Here is a 20,286-nt window from a genome sequence, read left to right as displayed (position 1 = left end):
GTGCCTGTATGAGGTAGGATTTCAGATCGTGGAGGGGTAATAACAGAAACTCGGCCTACTCCTGTAGGGGAGAGGAACATCACCTCTAGCCGACAATGAGGCTGAGAGCAACACACTAGCTACATGGCTATCGCCAGAGGTACACGGTCTAATCCTCTTTGGGCATACTTGAGAACTTCGTACGAAAATTGGCAGTGGCGCCCACAAAGGCATCACCAACTTGGAGTGAACAGTCCCATCAGCTGCCTGCTTTAGATCCCTTCTCTCCCAAACCTCAGAGTAGGAATTTGTCTTCAGTTTCCGCCAAGTAGGTACGTTGTCTTTAGCACTACCCAATCGCCGGCGCCGGTGCCTTCCAACAGCAGAGTCAATTGCGGACCAAGTCGCCCTCCGCCGAGGTAGCACCATAGCAGCAACCTGCCACACATCCGTCGTCGACCTTGATATTCATTCTAGATATGATCTTACGTCCAAACATATCATCACATTGAAGCCTAACTCTTGTGCAACTCTGCATTTTTACTGGAGCTCATACTATCTGACATATGGCATGACTTCGGCAGTGGCGGCTCCTCATCCCTTTTCGTCATCCGTTTTCTTCTACTTTCACACAAACGCTTCCGTCGACACACCCCAGCATAGCTACAATTGCATGTGACTTCAACTACCTGTGGTTGCGTCCGCCGCCGTAACCCCCACCAAAGCCGCCGCCGCCGCGACCACCTCTGTGCCCCCCACCCTGATACCCGCCGCGCCCACCACGACGACCTCCGTCATTGTGATTCGCATACTGGCTTTGGATGGGCGGAGGTCCGTAGCTTTGATACTGTCCATATCCCCCGCCGCGAGAGGATCCATTCGAGTTGTGGAAAGCTGGCGGGGGCGGGGGCGGTAGTCCCATCCCGAAGCCCGGGTGACCTGGTGGTGGAGGCTGCCATGACTGGCCCTGCGGTGGTCCAGGGGGGCCATACCCGTGTTGCATGTAGTTGCCATTGCCCGAATGCCGTCCGTTTCCGCCGCTTGGGGCGTAACTGAACTGATCTCTGCGCCCTCCACGGTTGTGGCCATTATGCCCCAGTGGCGCACCACCGTAGCTCCGTCCTGACCGAGATGATTTGCTCTTGAGCGTCTCGATGTCATTGCGGTCGAGAGCTGCTGTAGGCAACTTAACGCCACGCAGCAACATAGACTTGTGAGGGTGCGAGCTCGCCGGGAAGGAATACCAGACGCTGTAAAATGTATTAGCTTGCTGTGCAGGATACGGAAGCCATATGTGGCTAGTTTCGTTGTGACCAACGCACCTCAGGGACCTGTCGTAATCAAGATTGGGCATGCCGCCGCGCTCCAGAGGATATACTAGTTCGCCGTGGGGTAGGTAGTCCGGAATCTTCTCAATCTTGCCAGACAACCCGTCGCTCGTACGCGGGTTAAGCTTCAATGTTGGTTCTCCTTGCTTCTTGGAGTAAAAGTTGGTGGTGATCTCATCGTACAGATCGTGATGAGCATCCGAAAGCAGCAAGACATCCCTGCCCACTCCATTTCTGGCCCGGTCTGCGGCACTAAGAAGAGGGTACTTCTTCTCTACGGCAGCAAGTAACCTGGGCATCTCAATAAATGGCAACAATGCCACTCCCTGCCAAGCCATCTTTTTGCCATTCAAGTCAATCTCGAAGTCAGTAGGGTAGAAGTCAATGACCTCGCTGTCCTCGTTCAACATGAGATCGTGGAAGACCTCAGGTAGAGCGTGGCGAGATGCCGCAGGCAGCACACTCATCAACTGCTCAAAAGGTCTGGAAATTCGCCCTTTCTCGAACGCGATTTCCATCTTGTCCAGTTCCACAAAGTCTGCCGCGAAGGGGGCATAGTGGTAAGGGTAGTACCACTCCCATGATGGACAGCCTTGAAAGTAGTAGAGCAGGACCCAAGACAGACCTTCAACATACGCTCTGGCAACCTGATGTCGGAACTCAATGTCCTTGCGGTCAACATGGAACTTCTGTTCATAGTATCTGTCCGCGTAGCCCTCCTCCCACATCCTCACATGGTCCATTGCCGCCTCTTCGGCCGCAGATGGTGTGCTTGTCCCCGCCGCAGGGGTAGGAGTCGAAAGCTGATCAGGTTCACCATCAGCCTTGCGCTTGCCAAGAATCGACTTCGCGTCCGTCGAAGCGCTTGGGGCATCGACCTTTGCAGCTTGACTTGCATCGCCTTCTGGTATAGGTTCGGCCTTGGACATCATGCCCTTGATCTGATCCCTTATGGCGCTTGCTGCACTCTTGTTGGCGGAGTTAGCATTCATGTTCGATGATCGACCAACGACCATGTCGTGAGTGATCCCATTAGGACCCCCTGCAGCAGGGAATAGGGGTAAGCCTGCAGCAGCGTTGTCAACCTGCTTTGGCCGAGCGTTCCTTGGTTGGTTACGCTCTTCTTGAAGTTTGCGACGTTTGGCGTTGGCCTCCCTGCGATCTTCTTGTTCCTTCCTCCTTTTGAAGATGCCGTCCTCTTGCTTTGCAAGTCCGTTGAGGATTAATTGCGCCCGAGCAAGATCAACGTGTCCGTCTTTAGTGACGTAGCCACCCATATGAGGGAGGTTGTCTTTCCAGATCGCTGTCAGAGTGTCGATACCGTTCTCGCGAATCTCCAGTGCAGGCAAGTGAGGCAAGAAATCGTTGCCCACGAAACAACACATGAAAACCCAGTCGTCAAGAGCTCTCTCCAGATCAAAACGGAAAGGCAGGCCAGGAACATTGAGCTCAACAGCCAGGTACTCGCGTAAAATTGAGACATGCAGCCAGATGAAGGGTTTCAGTGCTGGCGCCTTTTCTTGTTCATCGAACTCGCCAACTTTCTCCTTGGCTTCGCCGCGGCAATTTCGAGCCTCGTGACCCTTCTGCCCGCAAATCCTACATACCCTCGGCTTGCTGTCTTGAAAGAAGACATCCTCTCGCAAGACTCGGAAATGAGGCTCGTGAGTTGCGAGACCCAGCATAATCAGATCGGCATCAAGACCGTAGATGACATGGCGCGTGTTTGGGTCATAGTCCGGCGAGATACGCTGAGACCGAACAAACGACATGATCTTGTGCTCCCCCTCACCGGGTACTGTGGCATCTGAGATGATAATTTTGAGCCTAGCCCAGGCCGGGTCCGTGCTGAGCTTGTATGCGCACCAATATCTGAGGCTCGCAGCGAGTATGTCCATGAAAGGGGTCCCAGGTGTGATGGAGTTGGAATCAAATGCCTTCTTGGTCATACTCTCAAGTGTCTCTTCTGGGATAACGCCGCCATTTTGCTGTTTTAGGAGCTTCATGAGCTCTTCTTTGTCCTCCTCCTTCTGCTGAGCGTCTTGAGCGGATCGGAAACGTCGCGAGCGCTGTTGGTTCATCTTGGCACGAGGAGCCACTCCGTCTAGCCAGTAGAGGTCAGTGATATTGTTGCAAGAGACTCGCAATGGACGCAACGCGGAAAAGGGAGGCAGGACGTACCAACAGCAATCATTAGAAGCTTTCGCGGCCGAACCATATTGACAACACGGTCTGTGTACCTGAATACCTCGAGCATCATCTCCTCTTCGTCCTTGGGAGCTGGGCGATCCTCAGGATGAGAACAAGGATGCACGATGCCGTTCATGTCGAGATAGAGATTGTCTAGTTCCTCGCCGTTTGGATTGGGGCCGGTGGTGTCAACCGGGATTTCAGATCCATCATCCATCTTCACAGGCTGCTCCTCGATCACCGGCGAAATGATCTTTGGATACTTGTTGGAAAGCCATCGGAAAGCGGCCGGGATACCCATCTTGTCTTGGGTCAAGCAGTGACGCTTTGCGCGCGGGATAAACAAATTGGTAGTGCTTGAAGAGCGAATGGAGCTGAAAAGATTTCTTGTGTGTCCCAATGGTGAAGCAAGGAATCAGAAGTCTAGACCAAGGGAAAGCCGGTTCAGCCAGGCTTCTCACAAGCTTGGGTGAAAAGGTAGCTTGTCGACCAATGCGACAAGTCCTGATTGCGGTGATGGGTGCGTTTGAACTCGGCGATGCGCTTCCCTCCAAGCGCTGAATGAAGATGGAGCGACTGTCAAGTTGGCAACGCGACGGACTGCGAGGCGCCTCAACGCGTACGCGCGTTAGAACCCGAAAGCAAGCAAGCTGAGCGCAACTGGAATCCGCGATCTCAAGGCGGAGACAGGGACGTGATCTGCTCGACACTGTTTGGAGCTCGTCGACATAAACAGAGGCGACCTAGGGATGCTGACGGACAAACTGCGAAAGTCCCAAAAATCGGGATTCCGAAGTTCTGCATTGCCATCTGCAGTATCCACTACTGGCGCTAGGTGGAGTTGGCCGTGCACTAACTTACTGCGATAAGATAGGAGGCCTAAGACTCAAGTAGATAGGTACCTAAGTAGCGTAGTAGGGACCTACCTACCTCAACAAGGTAGGTGCCTAGGTAAGGTAAGGTAGGTGCCTTGAAGGGCACAGGTGAAGGCTATGTACTCGCTACTGTGAAATATTCGCTCTAAATGCAAAGAAGCCTCGATACCTGCACAAACGGTGGTAACCCTGGTTCGATGCGAAAGTACACCTTGCGTTTTAGTCACTCAATTAATCTGGGTGACACGATACGACAGCTTCAAGCTTCTCAACTGAGGATGTTTTTATGACTTGAGATTACTCCAACTTGGCTTCTCATTGCCACTTCCATTGCTATTGCCATCTTCTGCACAATTTTCCTGTCGTCAGTGGGCTCGCTGCAAACCTTCAATGGCTGGAGTTTGAAGGGACAGCATGTTTTCCATCTCCACTGCACCGGCAAAGCAGTCGGTCGGCGAGACCATCACCGTCTTGAGTGGCCGTCTCAGCTCCGCAACCTTGCTCGAAGATCGTCGCGCTGCTATACTTGGCCTGCGCAGCTTTGCCAAAGACTTCCCCGCTTCTGTTGCCTCCGGAGCTCTGCGCAGTCTCATAGGCAGCTTGAGCAAGGATGCCGAAGATGTTGATACCGTCAAGGTGGTCCTCGAGACCTTGCTAATGCTTTTCAGCCCCAACGAAGACAGCCCAGAGGCCTCGGAGGAAATTGCGCTTTGGCTCGCTGACGAATTTACCATGCGTCAGGAGAACATTACCCTGCTACTCGACTTCCTAGACTCCAGCGAATTTTACTCCCGACTCTACTCCTTGCAACTCCTAGCTGCCATCCTGTCTGCCCGGACAGAGCGGACTGAGGAGTGCGTCTTCACGGCTCCATTAGGCATATCTCGTCTGGTGGCTGTATTGGACGACTCCCGCGAAGCCGTCAGGAACGAAGCTATCACCCTTCTCACCTATTTGACACCTTCATCGACTGACATCCAAAAACTCGTCGCCTTCGAGAATGCATTTGACCGCCTATTCAACATTATCATATCCGAAGGCTCCTTGTCCGAAGGTGACCGTGTTGTGGAGGACTGTCTGATTCTCGTTGCCAACCTGCTCAGGAGAAACCCATCCAACCAGTCTCTGTTCCGCGAGTCTGGTGGAATTCGCCGGTTGGCCGTCTTGCTGGAGTGTGCGGGAAAGGCCCAGCGGGAGGAGGCCGAGATTGCCGCATGGGCACAAAACCAACGCAATCGGAATATATATGCCCTTTTAGCTGTGGTGCGCCTATTCCTAGTCCCTGGGGCTGTGGGAACAGCGCAAAACCAGCTTGCTTTCTGGCAGCACGGCCTGCTGTATCATGCTCTCCAACTTGCGTTTAGCCGCGTAGCCCAGCTTCCAATCAAAGCAGAGGTTGGTCGTTTCCCGTCAGCTACGTCATTGATGCCGTCGTGTTAAATATCTTGTGCCTGCAGGCTCTCGAAACCTGCGCCGATATCATCAAAGGCAACGCCAGTCTACAAGAAGGCTTCGCTCAGCTCCAAGTTCCTTCACCTCTCGATTCACACACCCCAGTCGAAGTTAGCCAAGCAAACAGCGCCTTTCAGGTTTACGTGATAGACGGTCTTCTGGATTTGGCACTCGGTGTCGAAGATACCGAGGCATTCGACTTGCGCCTGGCGGCGTCCGACTGCCTCAAGGCTTACTTCTACAGTCATGCAGACATCCGTCTGCATTTTCTCAGAAGGGCTATAGAAGGTCACAAAACAGGCGCGGACGAGACAGCCAACGTACTCACAGTACTTCTGCGGCCGTCTCCAAACGCCGATATCACTAACCCCTACCGCAGCTGGTTTGCTGCAACCATTATGTTCCACCTTGTCTTTGACAACCCGGAAGCTAAGAGCCTAGCTATGGCCGTTACAGAGGGCGACGCAGAAAGTGGCGAAGAAGTCGTCACAAGCATTCAAATCGTCGCCGCACACCTGATATCTGGTCTGAATCGAGAGGGAGACAGTCGCGTGGTGGTTGGATATCTAATGTTGTTGCTTGGTTGGCTCTTTGAAGACTTGGACGCCGTCAATGACTTTCTTGGAGAAGGAAGCAACACCCAAAGCATCATTCAAGCAATCAATCATCCGTATCCTTCAGGCGAGATCGTTCAAGGGCTCTGCGCCATGCTTCTCGGCGTGCTGTACGAGTTCTCGACTAAAGACTCTCCCATTCCGCGCACAGACTTTCACTCCATCTTGGTGTCCCGAATGGGACGCGAACGGTATATCGACAAGCTGTCCAAGCTGAGAAGCAATCCGTTAGTCAGAGACTTCGAAGTCATCCCGCAGAAGCTGAGCAATTCAGGGTCCGGCAAGCTGCCTGATGTCTATTTCGATGCTACTTTTGTCGAGTTTTTCAAAGACAACTACAGCCGTATCTTGCGTGGCATGGACCGAGATCCTGGGTTGGAGATATCTGTTGTTTCTAATGGCGTGCAGAAGGGTGTTTCGCGCGAACTTGTTGATTCCCTTCGAAGCCAGTTGGCTGAGAAGGACCAGGCATTGCAGGAAGCACAGGTAAGCATCGAAACTGTCGGCCGGCAGATTGGCCAAGAACAGGCAGACCATCGGCGAACTCGAGAAAGCTCTGCTTTGGAGCTGACAAGAATGAAGCAACTGAATGAAGGATTGCAGCGGCAGCATGATGCGGAGCTTCGGTAAGCTCTATCCCGTAATCGATGGGAGAGGAAGGCACTGATACCCAAGTCTAGGACTCTGCAGGACAAAATCACGGCCTTACAAGAAGAACACCAAAAGCAGATGGACCAGGCCCGGCGGCAGATTGAATCTCAAGTCGCAGCACTGGAAAAGGAACACAAAAGGCAATTAGCGGATTTTCAAAACCAGGCAGAAGGCCGCGTCTCTGCTCTAGAAAGGGAGCACAAGAAACAGATGGCAGAGATCCAAGTTAAGACGGACCGCCGGATCGCAACTCTTGATGAAGAGCACAAGGCGATTGATCAAAGACAAAAAGAGGAGATGGATCGGATACAGAAGGAGGTTAAGGCTCAGGTGGCTGCTCAAAGTGAAGAGCATCACAAACAATTAGAACATGCAAGGAAGACGGCGGAAAACGATGCCGAACGCGTTCGGCACCGAGCTGAGGCCGATATGGCTGATCTCAAGGCCACTATCAGTCGACTAGAGGTTGACCTTATGAAGGTAAGACTCTTAATGCCAGTCCGTTGTCCCGACTACGACTTACCTATGCTAGGCCAAGAAGACCAAAACGCAAGAGATGCAGGCACTCCGCGATGATTCCACTAGGAAACTACAAGAGCAAGAGGGCCTCATCAAAAAAGCCGGAAGCCGCGGAAAGCAGCTAGAGAGTGAGCTCAGGGAGACTCGGGAGAAGGCCATTCAGGTTGGTTCTATTCATGGTATGCGCGTCTAGACACATTTACTGATGGAGCCTGCTCCAGAAAGAGGCGGCTGTTCGAAAGGCCGAGGAAGACAAGCAGGCAACACAAAACGAGCTTGACGACCTGCTCATGGTGTTTGGCGATTTGGAAGACAAAGTTGCCAAGTACAAGGTTTGTTCTCCGGTTACAGAACTAGGCCACTTGCTAATGATTCTTGTTTCGTATTTCATCAGGCTCAACTCAAAGCACTCGGCGAGGCTGTCTCCGACGGAGAAGAAGAGCAAGAGGATAGTGATGAAGATGATGAAGAGGAAGATGACGAGGACGACGCCAAAAGTGAAGACGCGAACGGCACCAAGACATAGTTGCATGCTGTATCGTCGAGAGCGCCGCCATTACTAAGGGATGGGCAGATTTCCACCGTCTTGGGGCAATGTTCGGTATCATATTCGAGTCTACATAGTTGTCCGTCACAGAAGGCGAGACTGGTGTTGTTCGCTTGTGCGTGTCTACCTAGTCTATTTGGCATGAATAAGCCCACTGCTACTCCACTGTGATTCGACACCGAGATACGCGCATACCCAACGTCCACTTTTTGATAGGCGTGAACGCCGCTGGGTATACGCCTTGACGTCATTTAGTATTCCAGCAAAATCCTTCTTGTGAAACCCAACGCCGCCCACGGTAACCGCTTGGTCTCAATGTCCTACAACCTGCCAAATCGAAATGATCCCGGAACCGAGAAACACCTCTACCGCAACTTCCACAGTTGCTTTTTCTCTCCTTGGCCAGACACAGTCCATGTGTTGCCGATGGTTAGGGCGCGTGGGTTGTTTTCGGGTGCCTTGAAGACGATGCGGCCCGAGACATCAGTCCCGGCTTTAACTTCGATGTTGTCTTCCAGAGATTTGCTCATCAGGAAACCCTGCTTCCAGTGGGTGGCGGGGCCGAAGGGGCCAGTGGTAAACGCGATCTCGCCGGGGCGGGTTCCACTGGACTCGCCAGGCTTGACATGCAGGCTCGCCGGAACAGTGTCCTTCCGAGAAGTAGTAAAGAAGATATCAAACCAAACCAAGAACCCGTCGAGTGAAGGAATGTCCCTCGACAAGGTGGACTTCCACGGGGCCTCAAAATCGAGCTCCTCGGTTTTGATACTGTGCAAATCCTGGAATGCGATCTGCGTTGCAGAGCCGCAAACACAGCTTTCGGGCATGACTTCGATGCGCGCCTCGTCGTAGATGCCAGTCTTCATAGACTTCATGTCAAAGCCGTAGACGTCGTCCCAGAAGGTGATGAAATCTGTGACATACTCGGGGTCCGACACGGGAGCAGCCCAGATGGTCGAGACGCTAGGGACAAGCAGACCGTCAGGCTTGAGGTAACGGTCTCTGGCCCAGAGAACGCTAGGCAGCATGGCTTCATAAAGGAGACAGTATCCCATCCATTCACTGATGATGATGTCCACCTGATCCACCGGAAGGTCGATTTCCTCGATCCTTCCCCGTATGCAAGTGATTTGATCAGTGAGTCCGTTGTGGAACACATTCTCTCGGGCCTTGTCAATGATGTCCGATTTATCAACCGCAAAGACCTTGGCTGCACCAGCCTTGGCGCAAAACATGCTCAAAATACCTATTGTTGGTTGGGCATTAGATTTTGAGAGCAAAGAGCGACCTAGGTCCACAGCTTACCGGTTCCGCAACCAATATCGAGCACAGTCTTTCCCGCAAACAGATGCTTGTTGTCGTAGACAAAATCGCGATATGCATCTGTCCGAATGGTATCCTTGAGCATGGTTTCATGAATATCTATATTGGTGTTAATGAACTGGTTGAAAGCATACCTCGCAGGACGAAATTCTGCGAGGCTTTCGATGTCTACGAACTTACCATTGCTAGCATATGATTCCCAGTAGTACTGGGACTCGTCTTTGCGGGCCTCCTTGTCGACCGAACGGTCCCGACGGCTCCTGTTTGGAACATCTTCTCCCCAACGCTGATCCAACGTTTGTTCGACGGCCAAGCGGTAGCTGGCGAACTGTGCCTTGACTTTCTCCAGATCGTCCTCAAGTTGAGCTTCTCGGCTTGACTTCGACTGCAATTCCTCTTGAAGAACACTTTGAGAATCAGAGCCAAGGTCTAGCTCAGTTAGTGCCATGATCAGAGCGTCATCCTCGATGACGGGCTTGAAGAAGCGATCATCAGAGATGTGCTCGGCAGAAATAATTTCGGGCAGACGAGCACCATCGTGAGTGCTTTGGCGGACTGCGGCGGCGATGTCAGTTTAGGAAGACGCCACCGATGTCCACGAGGTGAGCGCTGTGAACGTAGTTGTCTAGAAACTCACCGAAGTTGACGAGCCTTACGGTGCCGAGGAAGTCGAGGCCGAGCCGATGACGGACTTCAAGGAAATCGAAGTTGTGCTTTTCGCGGCAATGCTGCAACATGGAATCGAGACTGGGGAAAACGGAGTCGTCCAGCAAAGAGATGAAGTCCACGGTCTCTTCCTCCTCAGGCTCGGCATCTTCCCAGTCAGACTCATCCGATGAAATGTCCGACTCGGGAAGATCCTTCTTGTCGAGCTTGTCATTCGCCATGGTGAAAGCCAAGCAGGGTAGTTTGCTTGGGTGTGTTTTAAATATACGTCCTCAGTCCTGGTTGTCGAATTTTGTCTTCGGTCGATGATCGTTGCAAAGTGAACGCTGACTGAGTTGAAAGTGACTGGTGAATATTTTCCGTCGTCCACGCCGAATGTGTGGGCCTCATTGGGGCAGGCTTGGATGGGCCTGCCTACGGATGCCAATGCAGTAACAGGGAAGCTGCAGCCAACGTGCCACCGTGCCTACCATGCGTAGGAGTTGGAGTCACTTTTTGTGCGCTGGTCCCGTCAAACTGGACCTACCTATCCAGCCACCGGCTGCCGTTTCGTTGTCCCGTTCCGGTCCCATCCCGTTCAGTCCAGTTTAACGCCGGTTGTTCTTCGGGCGCAAGTTTGCAAAATTCCATGCCAGCCAGGCACATGAAATACGAAAATAGGTGAGTCGTGACACGACGACCCTAACAATTTCAACTAGGTACCCTGCCCAAGTAATTATTAGTTAGGTACACGATAAACAACATATCCCAATAAATTGCCTTCCCAACTTTATGTAGGCTTCCTTTTGTTTCAGCCTGGAACGGGGGTGCCATTCAAACCTAACGCACCTGCCCTTGCCTCTTCTTCAAACCACTCGCCTCATGTCCGCCTCTACTGTCGTCTCCTCCTCCACTTGACCCGAACCACACCGAAGACCTACCTACCTAGTAATGCGGTACACTAAGGCTCTGCAGCACAAGATTGACAATGCTCAGGAAGCCCTCTCCTAGAATGAAGCCCTGCAGTAAGCACACAACGTCAGCCGAGAATCAAAACCACCACACTGCGCACGACTACTACGCACTGACGCAAGCACAATCAATGGTGTGCTGGACTGCCCTCGCCGCGAGATCCAATACCAGCTGAGCAAGCCGCCGACCGTCCGTGCCAGTGTGAAGGATGGAACGTTGTACATTCCTGTGCATCTGTCAGAATCCATTTTCGCCTCTACGTTCTTTTCAATCAACCCCTGGTTAAACTTACCCACAGCCACTGCGATTCCGCCCGGTATAAAAGACCGCCATACTTTGCCAGTCGCCGTTGTCCTTATCATAGTCGTGATAGCAAAAATAATGGCAAAGGCAAATGCCCATTCCCTGGCATTCGGTGGCAGACCTTTCCCGGTAACGAGTCTGGCGGTGAAGATCCAGACGTAGCCCGTCGGGACCTGGAACAGATCACCAGGAATTGCATAGACCCTGTATCAGTCAATTATTAGCCTTCCATGTCTGCCCAGACGGTGTAGAAAGGGGGCCAAGGAATATAGACACACTCACGCCGCGTATAATTGGTAGACAAGAGCGCTCACGACAGCACCAGCCGTTGCGCCAATAACCTGCCCCCAAAACTGAGCATTAGGTGCGGCACCGAGAAGATGGCCTGTCTTCAAGTCCTGCATGAGGTCCCCGGCTTGTAGAGCACCCTGGAAATCGAGTTAGATGTACACTTAGAGATGTTAGGGTTGCGTTTCAACCACACTCGACGTACTGCTTCGGACTGCGTGAGCATCATGGTTAGCGTTGCTTTACTTCATCTCGATGGCATACTTACCACTGCACCCGCCACAAGGTTGATCAATACACTAGACTTATGCGACTGTGGTATTATAAGGGCAAAGAACAACTGCGCCAATTTACTGATTCCCGACACAGGATTTAAGTCCGTCTCACCTAGTGCTCTCACGCCCATAATGCTGAGCAGAAGGGCCATGAGAACAGCAACAATGGTCGCATAAAGCGGGACAAGATCGCCAAAGACAATATGGATCGTCATGATGCAAAGAAGAACAGATAGAACAAGCCCCACTGAGACCAGACGATTGCTAATCTGTTGCTCAGGTGGTGCGTCTGCATCGTCTTCCTCCGCATAGTTGTCAGGCAAAACCGAAGCTCTGCGACGCACCATCGTGTTTGGTCCTTGGTCAGGCAGAAGACGCGACGTGCTGGTTGCTTCTGTCTCCTCTTCGGTTCTCAAAGCCGAGTAACCTTGCCTAGATTGGTCCTGGGACCGGACAAGCTTCCGCCAGATGCGCAATACTCGTTGCGAAAACGTATTGCCAGTCAAAATACTCAACCGATGGCAGAGTGGCCGAAAGGCAATATGACCAAGGCTCACGACGGCATCAGCAAGCATAATAGCCAACGAGACCCATACGATCCAGCCTTTACTTCCAGTCTCCCAGTCATCAATCGAGCCAGGTGCCCATCCATTGTATTTGGCCAGAGGTGAAAGAATACCCCACCCCACTGCTGCACCCAGAAGCATATGCAGGGTGGTCTCGGGTCCCATAATGATTCCTTGCCCTATGTAAGCAGGGCTCGGATTCAGTGTCCACAGCCAGATGCTGGCGGCTTCGGTCCCAAAGACGGGAATGTTGCGCAGGCTGGGTAGGAAGTAAGAGCAAAGCGTATAGAGACCCGAGACTCCGAAGCAAATCAGCAGCAACCTCATGTTCCCGGCCCAGTCCTGATGAACATCAGGTTCCGACCCTGCGATGCGGCCATGTTCGGCATCTGCGCCTGTAGCGGTGCGACTGTTGTCCATGACAGTCGCCTCGTCAGGGCCCGGCACTAGACTCGCGAACCCACCAGCTACAGTGTCTTCCGACCCGCCTGAATTTGAGATACGTGTCTGTCCGTGTAGCACGCCAATGAGTACGGCTGTGCTGAAGCCACTCGGAAAGCGCAGCCTTTCGCGTATGATGACCTGCCGACGTCTAACGAGTGTTAAAAAGAAAGCGAGTACAACCCGAAGGTGGAAGGAATCATTGGGGCTGTCTCACAGAGGAACGGCGAAAACGACACCGAAGTAACATAGACCTAGGGACCATAGGATCAACTTCCATAAGCTGATATGGAGTGGCCCTTGCTCATCGGTCGTGAGAAGGTAGTTCATGGCGGGGATCTGCATTCATGTTCAGCCGTGTCTACTTGTGCTAAACCATTGCAATAGATGACTTGACCTATTGCAAGATGGCGAAAGCTTTTCTTTGCTTATGATGACGGGAAGACATACAACACCGACGAAGCCACATCCGAGAGGCATAATGGCCATACTCCCCGCAACAGTCTGAACAAGGACGTTCTCGACAGGGCTAAATGGAAACTTCAAGTGACGCGCGAGCGCCTTGAAAATGCCAAACCCCATCAGGCTGGCGGGCATGGTCATGGTGCTCACCCAGCCCGTCTGCAATCCAAAGTACATATTTGAGAAGCAGATGACCAGGCCGACGAGCAGACCGACCACAACGCCGCGGATCGTAAAACTGCGGCCCTGTATGGTCGGACTTTGCTTGAAAGAGTCTCCGCCGCTGTTGCCGCCAGCGGGTGTCGCGTCAACAACAAGTTGGCCATCGTGATAACCCCGATTTGGAGCCATGGTAGCCGTCACTTTTCCTTGGTGGATAGAAAGACAGCCTATGGTGCGGAGAACTGATGGGAGCCGATGAAAACCACGTAAGTGCCTCGGTACGAGGGTATCGTCGACGTGGCTGAAGGGTATGATGATGGCGATGTCAATTTGCTAACCAACCCGGCGTCTGAAGCGCTCCCTCAGCGGCGAAATCATGCATGAGGTGGTGGCAGGTTGTTTGCAAACGGTGACTACGGAAGAGCCAGAGGAAGGGGTAATGAAGTCCAAAGCGGGCAGATATGACTCCGTACTGTTCTGTGGTGAAGTCAATCAAGTAAGATAAAGTACGGTCGCAACCCTTGCCCGTGCAGGAGAGATCCTCGAAACGGCATGGGTAATCCGGATTCGTATCCACAATGGATCGCTTATCTTTTGATCCAAACTCCCAAGTTTGTCCGTGCTTGGTCAGAATTGAAGCACGTCGCGACGTGTTGAAGGCCCATCCTTACATTAAGATTATGCCCGCCCACCACGCTAGTCCGGCCCGGAACTCGGCAAAGTGACGTGCGGGCTCTTGCTGTGTGGCTTAGTAATCTTCATGATTGGTCCCTCGTCTACCAAGTAAGTGATCGGAGTTGGTCAAGGCTGCTTTAACGACAGCCTGACGCGGCATGCGTTCGTTTCTAATATTGCACGCGTTGTAGATGCTAAAACGATGAATCTACAACTCGATTTTCGCTATGTGAATGCCTCGCCCTCCTGGTTCGTGGAGCCCGGCGGATCCCCCCTTTATACCACGTGGCCCGTGTTCGCACGCCGACAATTAGAAACCGAAGCTATCAAGCAGTGAGCTTGAGTCCGGCTCTTGGAAGACTGTCGGCGCTGAATCCTTGCTCCTGTTCACGCCAGATCTCATCTCCACATGAAGAGTCGACATTGGGAGATCTGCAACGACCAATGAACTACGGCGACGCAATAGCTTCAGCGGATTGATTTCGCCGCCCAACCCGTTCGTTTTGCTTATGGCGGATTTCAAGAACTCCCAATTACGGACTGCCATTTTGTTAGTTTCTCGTATCCGCATGTCAATGTTGCATTCAATCATACCGAGATCTAGGCCGAGTAGGTCGCAGCCCATTCGGTCGTAAAGCTTCGCACTATGTAGCACAAACTCCCATTCTACGCGAGGAGTGACCTTGGAGGCCCCGCGAAGCGTCTGCAGCGTCTTTTGTCGCAGCTGGGCATACAAAACCACTAGAGCCGGGTCGTCTGTGAGGAACAACTTCGATTGCATGTCAGGGGTACATGGTGTTTCGATCAAGGTATAAACGGGTGACTGTGCCAAGGATCCAGACGTGGTTAGTAATCGATCAGACACGCCGGGGCTAGCTGTTGGGAGGAAGCAATAACTCACAATCAAGGCCCTTACAGCCATGTCTTTGCGATTTAACATCCAGAAAGTCCAAGAGGCGAGCCAACGATTGCCTTCCCTGGCCGCCAGAGCAAGCACCTCTTCTTCCAATAGCTTTCTTAGAACCGGTCCCTGATCTCCTTCGTAAACCCTTGCAATGGCAACTGCACGCTGGAGATCCCGCAACTGATTAAGACAAACATTGACGGCGTCCTGAAGATGATCCGCCAGGAGGAAAAATGCGGCCGCGTACTCTGTTGGGCCAAACGTCAGCAAGTCGTGAGCGGCTGCAAATGTGCACACGCAAGTACTCACCGAACCGACGCTTGCTGAGCAGAGCATATGCGTTCTTGAGGGCTTTTGTTCGCCACACTGGATCATCAAAATTGTTCGCGAGGAAGCGCTGAGTCGTAGCCTGTTCACGATTTCCGTATGCCATGCGCCACAGACCCTGGAGCACCGTTTTCTTCTTTAAAGCCAAGTAATACAGACTGCAATCGACCGGGTTTTTCGCGTCACTGTTGGTGTATTCGTTTCGAGCAACATTTTCAAACTGCGCTCGCTGTAACTCAATCAGCTTCGGGGGTGGTCACGCATCACCTGATTAGTGTTCTTACCAACGCATTGCGGTCACCCAGCCACATGAACATGCCGCTTTCTTTCGCGTCTTCCCAGCGAATGCCGCTGTGACACTGTTTCGTGACAAAGTCAACGAGAACGTCCTGGCTCGTGGAATGATAGGCCCAGTTGATCTCTCTCCAGGACATCTGGATTTCGCTCGTCCGCCCTTTCCGTAGGGCATGTTGGCGGAAGAAGAGCATAAAGCGAGCGCCATTTTCATCCAAAGATCTACGTTGTTTCTCAACGAGCCCGGCACACTCGACAATGTCTGCCAATTGGATCTGCTCATGCCCAGAGAGCTGTTCAATATCGACCTTGGTCAACCGCTCGTTGATTGCATAAGCAACGTCTTCAGTGAAGTTTTCGTCCTCTTCATCCGCAGCTGCCTGGTAATCAAAGTGAGAACTAATTTGCGATCCGGACGCATGCATTGCTGATGCCTGCCATTTTCTTCAGTCAGCGCTCAATGAGATGCCTTTTGGCTAAAGGAAGGTTGGTACCTCGTCCTGGTAAAACTCAGATGGATCGAGTCCAAGGTAGTCGTCGATGGGTTCATCTGCGACGTGAAACTTGAGTGTCTTGTACAAAGACATAAGCACTTTTCGCACCGCTATACTCTTTCCTGCAAGAATGCTCTGACTCAGAAACTGTGGGTGGAAGATTGGCAGTGGACCATTAAATCGTTGAACAGCTTCAAATAAATCCCATACGCCATTCTTTCTATGGGGAAGTTGTAAGCTCTTTACCAACGAGCCAGAAAGATCATATTCTCTTCCGTGAACAAACATCTGGTTGCCAGAACCGATAACAAGATGCCCATCACCAAGCCAGGTCGAATCGCCTATGGGATGGGGAGTGAGCTCTCGAATGCTGATCTCTCGCACAGCAGCCCACGCCGGTCCTTTATTGAGATAGTCAAAACGCATCTGACATAATAGAACAACCTTGGACTGGAAGCCCACCGCCAGTATTGACTGTGAGTCTGGAGTGGATGTCCAGTCAAGGTCCTGAATTATGTTGTTAGTTCCGTAGTTTTGTGTGAATTCGAGTCGAGCAGCTCCGATGTCCCAAATGGATAGCTGGGACCTGGTTGAATCGACAAGTGCCGCTTTCTTGAGTGTACTGCCGCTCACCAACGCTGGCTCCGAAAGTCCCGTTTCGGCTGAACACGTTGAAAGCCATCCAACCCTGTCTTCTGTATAGTCGACACGGGCTGTCCAGAAATCAACCCGCCCAGAATGCGTGTAGGAAATAGCAATATCCTTAGCAAAGACGTCAAGAAAGCCGGATGTAACAGGTGCAGAGCCTGCCGGGTCAACAGGCAAGACGTAGGCAAGACCTTCGATATTGTCAAGTTGAAACCTGCAGTACTCCTGTATCGAACCCTCATCGCGCCCGTTGACACAAGTTTCGGACCCTCGGCGTGAATACTGCGGGAGATTGACCTTCCAAACGAGACCCTGCTGTTCCGAGGTGACAGTTGCAATATGGGCTACTGCGTACTCCTCGTGTGGCTGCCTAGGCAGTATCACCAAACACAGAGGCTTGCCAGCAATCTCATAGGACTGACGTGCCAACAACATGGCCTTTGGCAACCGGCAATCCCAGAGATTTATGGTGTTATGCTCCAGAAAAATGACAAAGCGGCCTTTTCGGAGAACACATATGCGGTGAATATGTCCACTACCTGGAATGACACTCTGTCGCGATAATCCTGATTTGGTGTTGCCGTTATGAGTCCAGACGATGCTTTCGCCTTCCGCTGTCCTGGAAACCACTGCTCGCCCGCTAAAATTTCGGACCATCTTCTTGATAGGAGCCGAGTGCCCAGACCACATACATTGCCGAGAAAGGCAATTATGGTCGGCGGCCGGGCTGAGGAAGTCCACCAAGTCAGATTCGTAAACATGTATTTGGCCCTCAAAGTCGTGAAACAAGATACGTAGTCGCCCAGTCCGCCGGTCACAATAACTTTGTACCACAACGTGCTGGCTGCACATAAATTCGAGGTCTTGCGGCTTGAATCGAGATAAGTTCGCGGCCGTGGACTTGCTGGATTTAGACCCTACGTCTTCTAATACAAAGACAGCCGTTTCCCCAGCACCGTTGAAGGCGACACATAGCTCAGGGCTCTTATTTGCAAGGGAAATCAGGTGCTCAAGAGCGTTATCTTGTTCTCCGTGCTGAATCGGGTTGCGTTGTACAGCTAGCTCCGTAGCAGCGGATATGTCCCTGCCGTCGATGATGAAGGCCAGAAATGTTGTAGGGGGGCTCACGGTCCTGAGACTCTGCTCCCGGAATGCCGAAGCCAGATCAATGGTCCCCCACAGATTCAGTTGCTGGGGGGCATGGGGGTCGGACCCCGTCCAAATGCGAATCTTGTTGTCGACACATGCAGTATAAAGCACATTTTGGACAGTTTGTTCGATATGATAAGGTTTTCGCCATCGGATACTTGTCACAATATCTGGGTGTCGCAGGTAGGCCAAGTCGAAGCGCACGTCTTCAGCGCCGTACGTGAGACGGCGCCACACCTTGACGAGGCGGTCGTGAAAGCCAACCGAGGCGATGTACGCCGAATCGTAGGATATTTCTGCAAGCTTGGAGGGGCTCGGAAGGGTTTTCGTCCATATGCTGTTTGGCTCGTCGGCCGTCGAATACATGCAAAGGACAGAATGAGCTACGAGGAGCTCTTCGGATGTGCCCCAGCTCAAAATGGTATTGTCGATAGCATCTCCAAGGTCGGGTATAAGGAACGAAGACTGGAGTCCCCACTATCGCAGACACATAGGATTAGCGATGGGCCGCTTCAAACTACAGAGCACAGTCTGCAGAGCCAGAGCAAGCTAGTCCAGGGCTGGATCGGAGAACTACCTTTAAAGCGTCCTCTGACTGTCCAAATGGCTTGTAAACTCTGATGACGGAATCGGTGCAAGTTGCGATCTTTCCAGACCACTCGTCGAATGCAACGGCTTGCAGATGAGCTGGGTCTTCGTCGTAGACGGTTTGGACAATGGTGCCCGGATCGCACAGGATGGTGAACGCGCTGCCCGTGATGTAGACCTACAGGGACGCATATCAGCGAAATAGGAGTAAGCGAGGGCGCCAATGGCTCACGTTGAAGTGCCTCGAGTCCCAGAAGCCCGTCGCAAGAGCGTAGAGCCCAGATTTGGGCCTGCCTGGGAGGACTGCTCTCATCCTACTAGCCCGAGACTCGCAGCAGCATTGCTCGGGTAAGCAGATCGCGGTCGTTGCCCGTCGCCGACGGAAACTTGATCGGCAAGGCGCAGAGAAATGTTGGGGCGGGCGATGGCAGAGGTCGTAGATGAAAGACACTGGATACGGCGCGTTTTGAATGGGTTCTGAGACGCGTAAGGTTCATGCAAAGAAGGACAGGTCAGTCTCCTAGGAGCTCTGTCGGGAACAAATGAGATAGCGATCTTTAGAGGGCACGGAGGGGTACGACCTCGAATAGGTCGGCACCAAGGTAAGGCAAAGTAAGGGAAGGCAAGGCAGGGAGAGGCAAGGTACGTAGCTATATGTGGTGACGGGTCTCGGGGAAGCTTGCAGCGATAAGATAACGTTGGATAATGACGCCAGGTTGGAGAATGACCATCTGAGCCACGGTTGGCCAATGCCTGTCAACGAGGGCAAGTGCTTTTGTCGCGGATTTTCCAGAGTCGGAAAGTATGCGTTTTAACTTGCCTCCTATTCCCCCTTCTATTATTATTCTTTTTTGACGGCCTGCCGTGACATGCAATGTCGATATTTGCGCGTCCCAGGTGGTACAATGCACGTTAGCCCAGATCATACGTCTTTACTCAAATCAGTCGGGTCTACTAGTTAACATTTTTCCAAGACAACACACGACGTCAATATCCATCAGAAGCCATATTACGTAGCCTGAGTTCCAACCCTCTTTAATCTACTTGACCCAGCGCCCCAGGCCGACCGCCATTTGCCCGTCGCATACTCATGTCGGCTGTGGAAAGCCTCTGGGCCTGTGCGAAAGAGAGCCTGCTCAACTGACTAGCCTGGGCTGGTGGCACACTCCTGTTGTACCGCTCTCGAAGCTCACGTTCGAACGGCGTTGGCAAAGGAGCAAATGGTGTCATGGATGGTAACTGCACCGAGGATGCCATCCCTGTCCAACGTGTTGGTGTGCTCACAACGACTCCGTCCGCGTCGGCTCCTGAACCTCCCCCATCTTGATCCTCCTCCTCTTCAACCGTAGGGCCCATTTCTTGGCGTTTCGAGGCTCTGAACAGCCCTGTCCCCGGCCGCTCGTGTACTGTCCTTGATAGCTGGAAAGACTGGCGACTCATGCCGAGTCCAGTGCCCTTCCGTGAGCTCCCAAGGCTTGCTCTCATCGCGCTCAAATGTTGTGACCTGGTCATGTCTTCATCTCCTTTCCAATGGTGAAGAAGACGACGAACGAGCTGCTTCTTATTCCTTTCTCTGACATCTGTGGCAACATATTCCCTGCTCTTTAGTTGAAGT

At 52.4% G+C, this 20,286-nt stretch overlaps 7 protein-coding genes across 7 annotated transcripts; 1 reads left to right on the top strand and 6 right to left on the bottom strand.

Annotated features, from left to right (window-relative positions):
* Positions 1-664: 664 nt before the first annotated feature.
* RAT1 (5'-3' exoribonuclease 2) lies at positions 665-3,798 on the bottom strand (the record flags this gene model as incomplete). The annotated part of the gene is made up of 3 exons (XM_053186072.1): positions 665-1,229; positions 1,302-3,411; positions 3,489-3,798. The coding sequence occupies 3 exons, from the start codon at positions 3,796-3,798 to the stop codon at positions 665-667; spliced, it is 2,985 nt and encodes a 994-aa protein (XP_053029994.1).
* A 988-nt stretch (positions 3,799-4,786) lies between these two features.
* On the top strand, positions 4,787-8,134 carry COL26b_013472 (uncharacterized protein; the record flags this gene model as incomplete). The annotated part of the gene is made up of 6 exons (XM_053186071.1): positions 4,787-5,767; positions 5,830-7,064; positions 7,119-7,569; positions 7,622-7,771; positions 7,830-7,940; positions 8,003-8,134. The coding sequence occupies 6 exons, from the start codon at positions 4,787-4,789 to the stop codon at positions 8,132-8,134; spliced, it is 3,060 nt and encodes a 1,019-aa protein (XP_053029993.1).
* A 386-nt stretch (positions 8,135-8,520) lies between these two features.
* Positions 8,521-10,365, bottom strand: COL26b_013471 (uncharacterized protein; the record flags this gene model as incomplete). The annotated part of the gene is made up of 4 exons (XM_053186070.1): positions 8,521-9,401; positions 9,461-9,577; positions 9,659-10,033; positions 10,116-10,365. 4 exons carry the CDS (start codon positions 10,363-10,365, stop codon positions 8,521-8,523), a joined length of 1,623 nt encoding a protein of 540 aa, XP_053029992.1.
* Positions 10,366-11,676: 1,311 nt separating this feature from the next.
* On the bottom strand, positions 11,677-12,308 carry COL26b_013470 (uncharacterized protein; the record flags this gene model as incomplete). Its single annotated transcript, XM_053186069.1, has 2 exons — positions 11,677-11,826; positions 12,087-12,308. 2 exons carry the CDS (start codon positions 12,306-12,308, stop codon positions 11,677-11,679), a joined length of 372 nt encoding a protein of 123 aa, XP_053029991.1.
* Positions 12,309-13,338: 1,030 nt separating this feature from the next.
* Positions 13,339-13,781, bottom strand: COL26b_013469 (uncharacterized protein; the record flags this gene model as incomplete). The annotated part of the gene is made up of 2 exons (XM_053186068.1): positions 13,339-13,365; positions 13,419-13,781. The coding sequence occupies 2 exons, from the start codon at positions 13,779-13,781 to the stop codon at positions 13,339-13,341; spliced, it is 390 nt and encodes a 129-aa protein (XP_053029990.1).
* A 796-nt stretch (positions 13,782-14,577) lies between these two features.
* On the bottom strand, positions 14,578-16,217 carry COL26b_013468 (uncharacterized protein; the record flags this gene model as incomplete). The annotated part of the gene is made up of 5 exons (XM_053186067.1): positions 14,578-14,807; positions 14,862-15,036; positions 15,169-15,419; positions 15,481-15,727; positions 15,783-16,217. The coding sequence occupies 5 exons, from the start codon at positions 16,215-16,217 to the stop codon at positions 14,578-14,580; spliced, it is 1,338 nt and encodes a 445-aa protein (XP_053029989.1).
* A 51-nt stretch (positions 16,218-16,268) lies between these two features.
* COL26b_013467 (uncharacterized protein) lies at positions 16,269-18,449 on the bottom strand (the record flags this gene model as incomplete). Its single annotated transcript, XM_053186066.1, has 1 exon — positions 16,269-18,449. The coding sequence occupies one exon, from the start codon at positions 18,447-18,449 to the stop codon at positions 16,269-16,271; it is 2,181 nt and encodes a 726-aa protein (XP_053029988.1).
* Positions 18,450-20,286: the final 1,837 nt, after the last annotated feature.

This window comes from Colletotrichum chrysophilum, assembly GCF_026319265.1.
Source record: "Colletotrichum chrysophilum strain AFK26 chromosome Unknown scaffold_232, whole genome shotgun sequence".
Taxonomy (NCBI): domain Eukaryota; kingdom Fungi; phylum Ascomycota; class Sordariomycetes; order Glomerellales; family Glomerellaceae; genus Colletotrichum; species Colletotrichum chrysophilum.
This window is presented reverse-complemented; position numbering and strand designations above follow the sequence as displayed.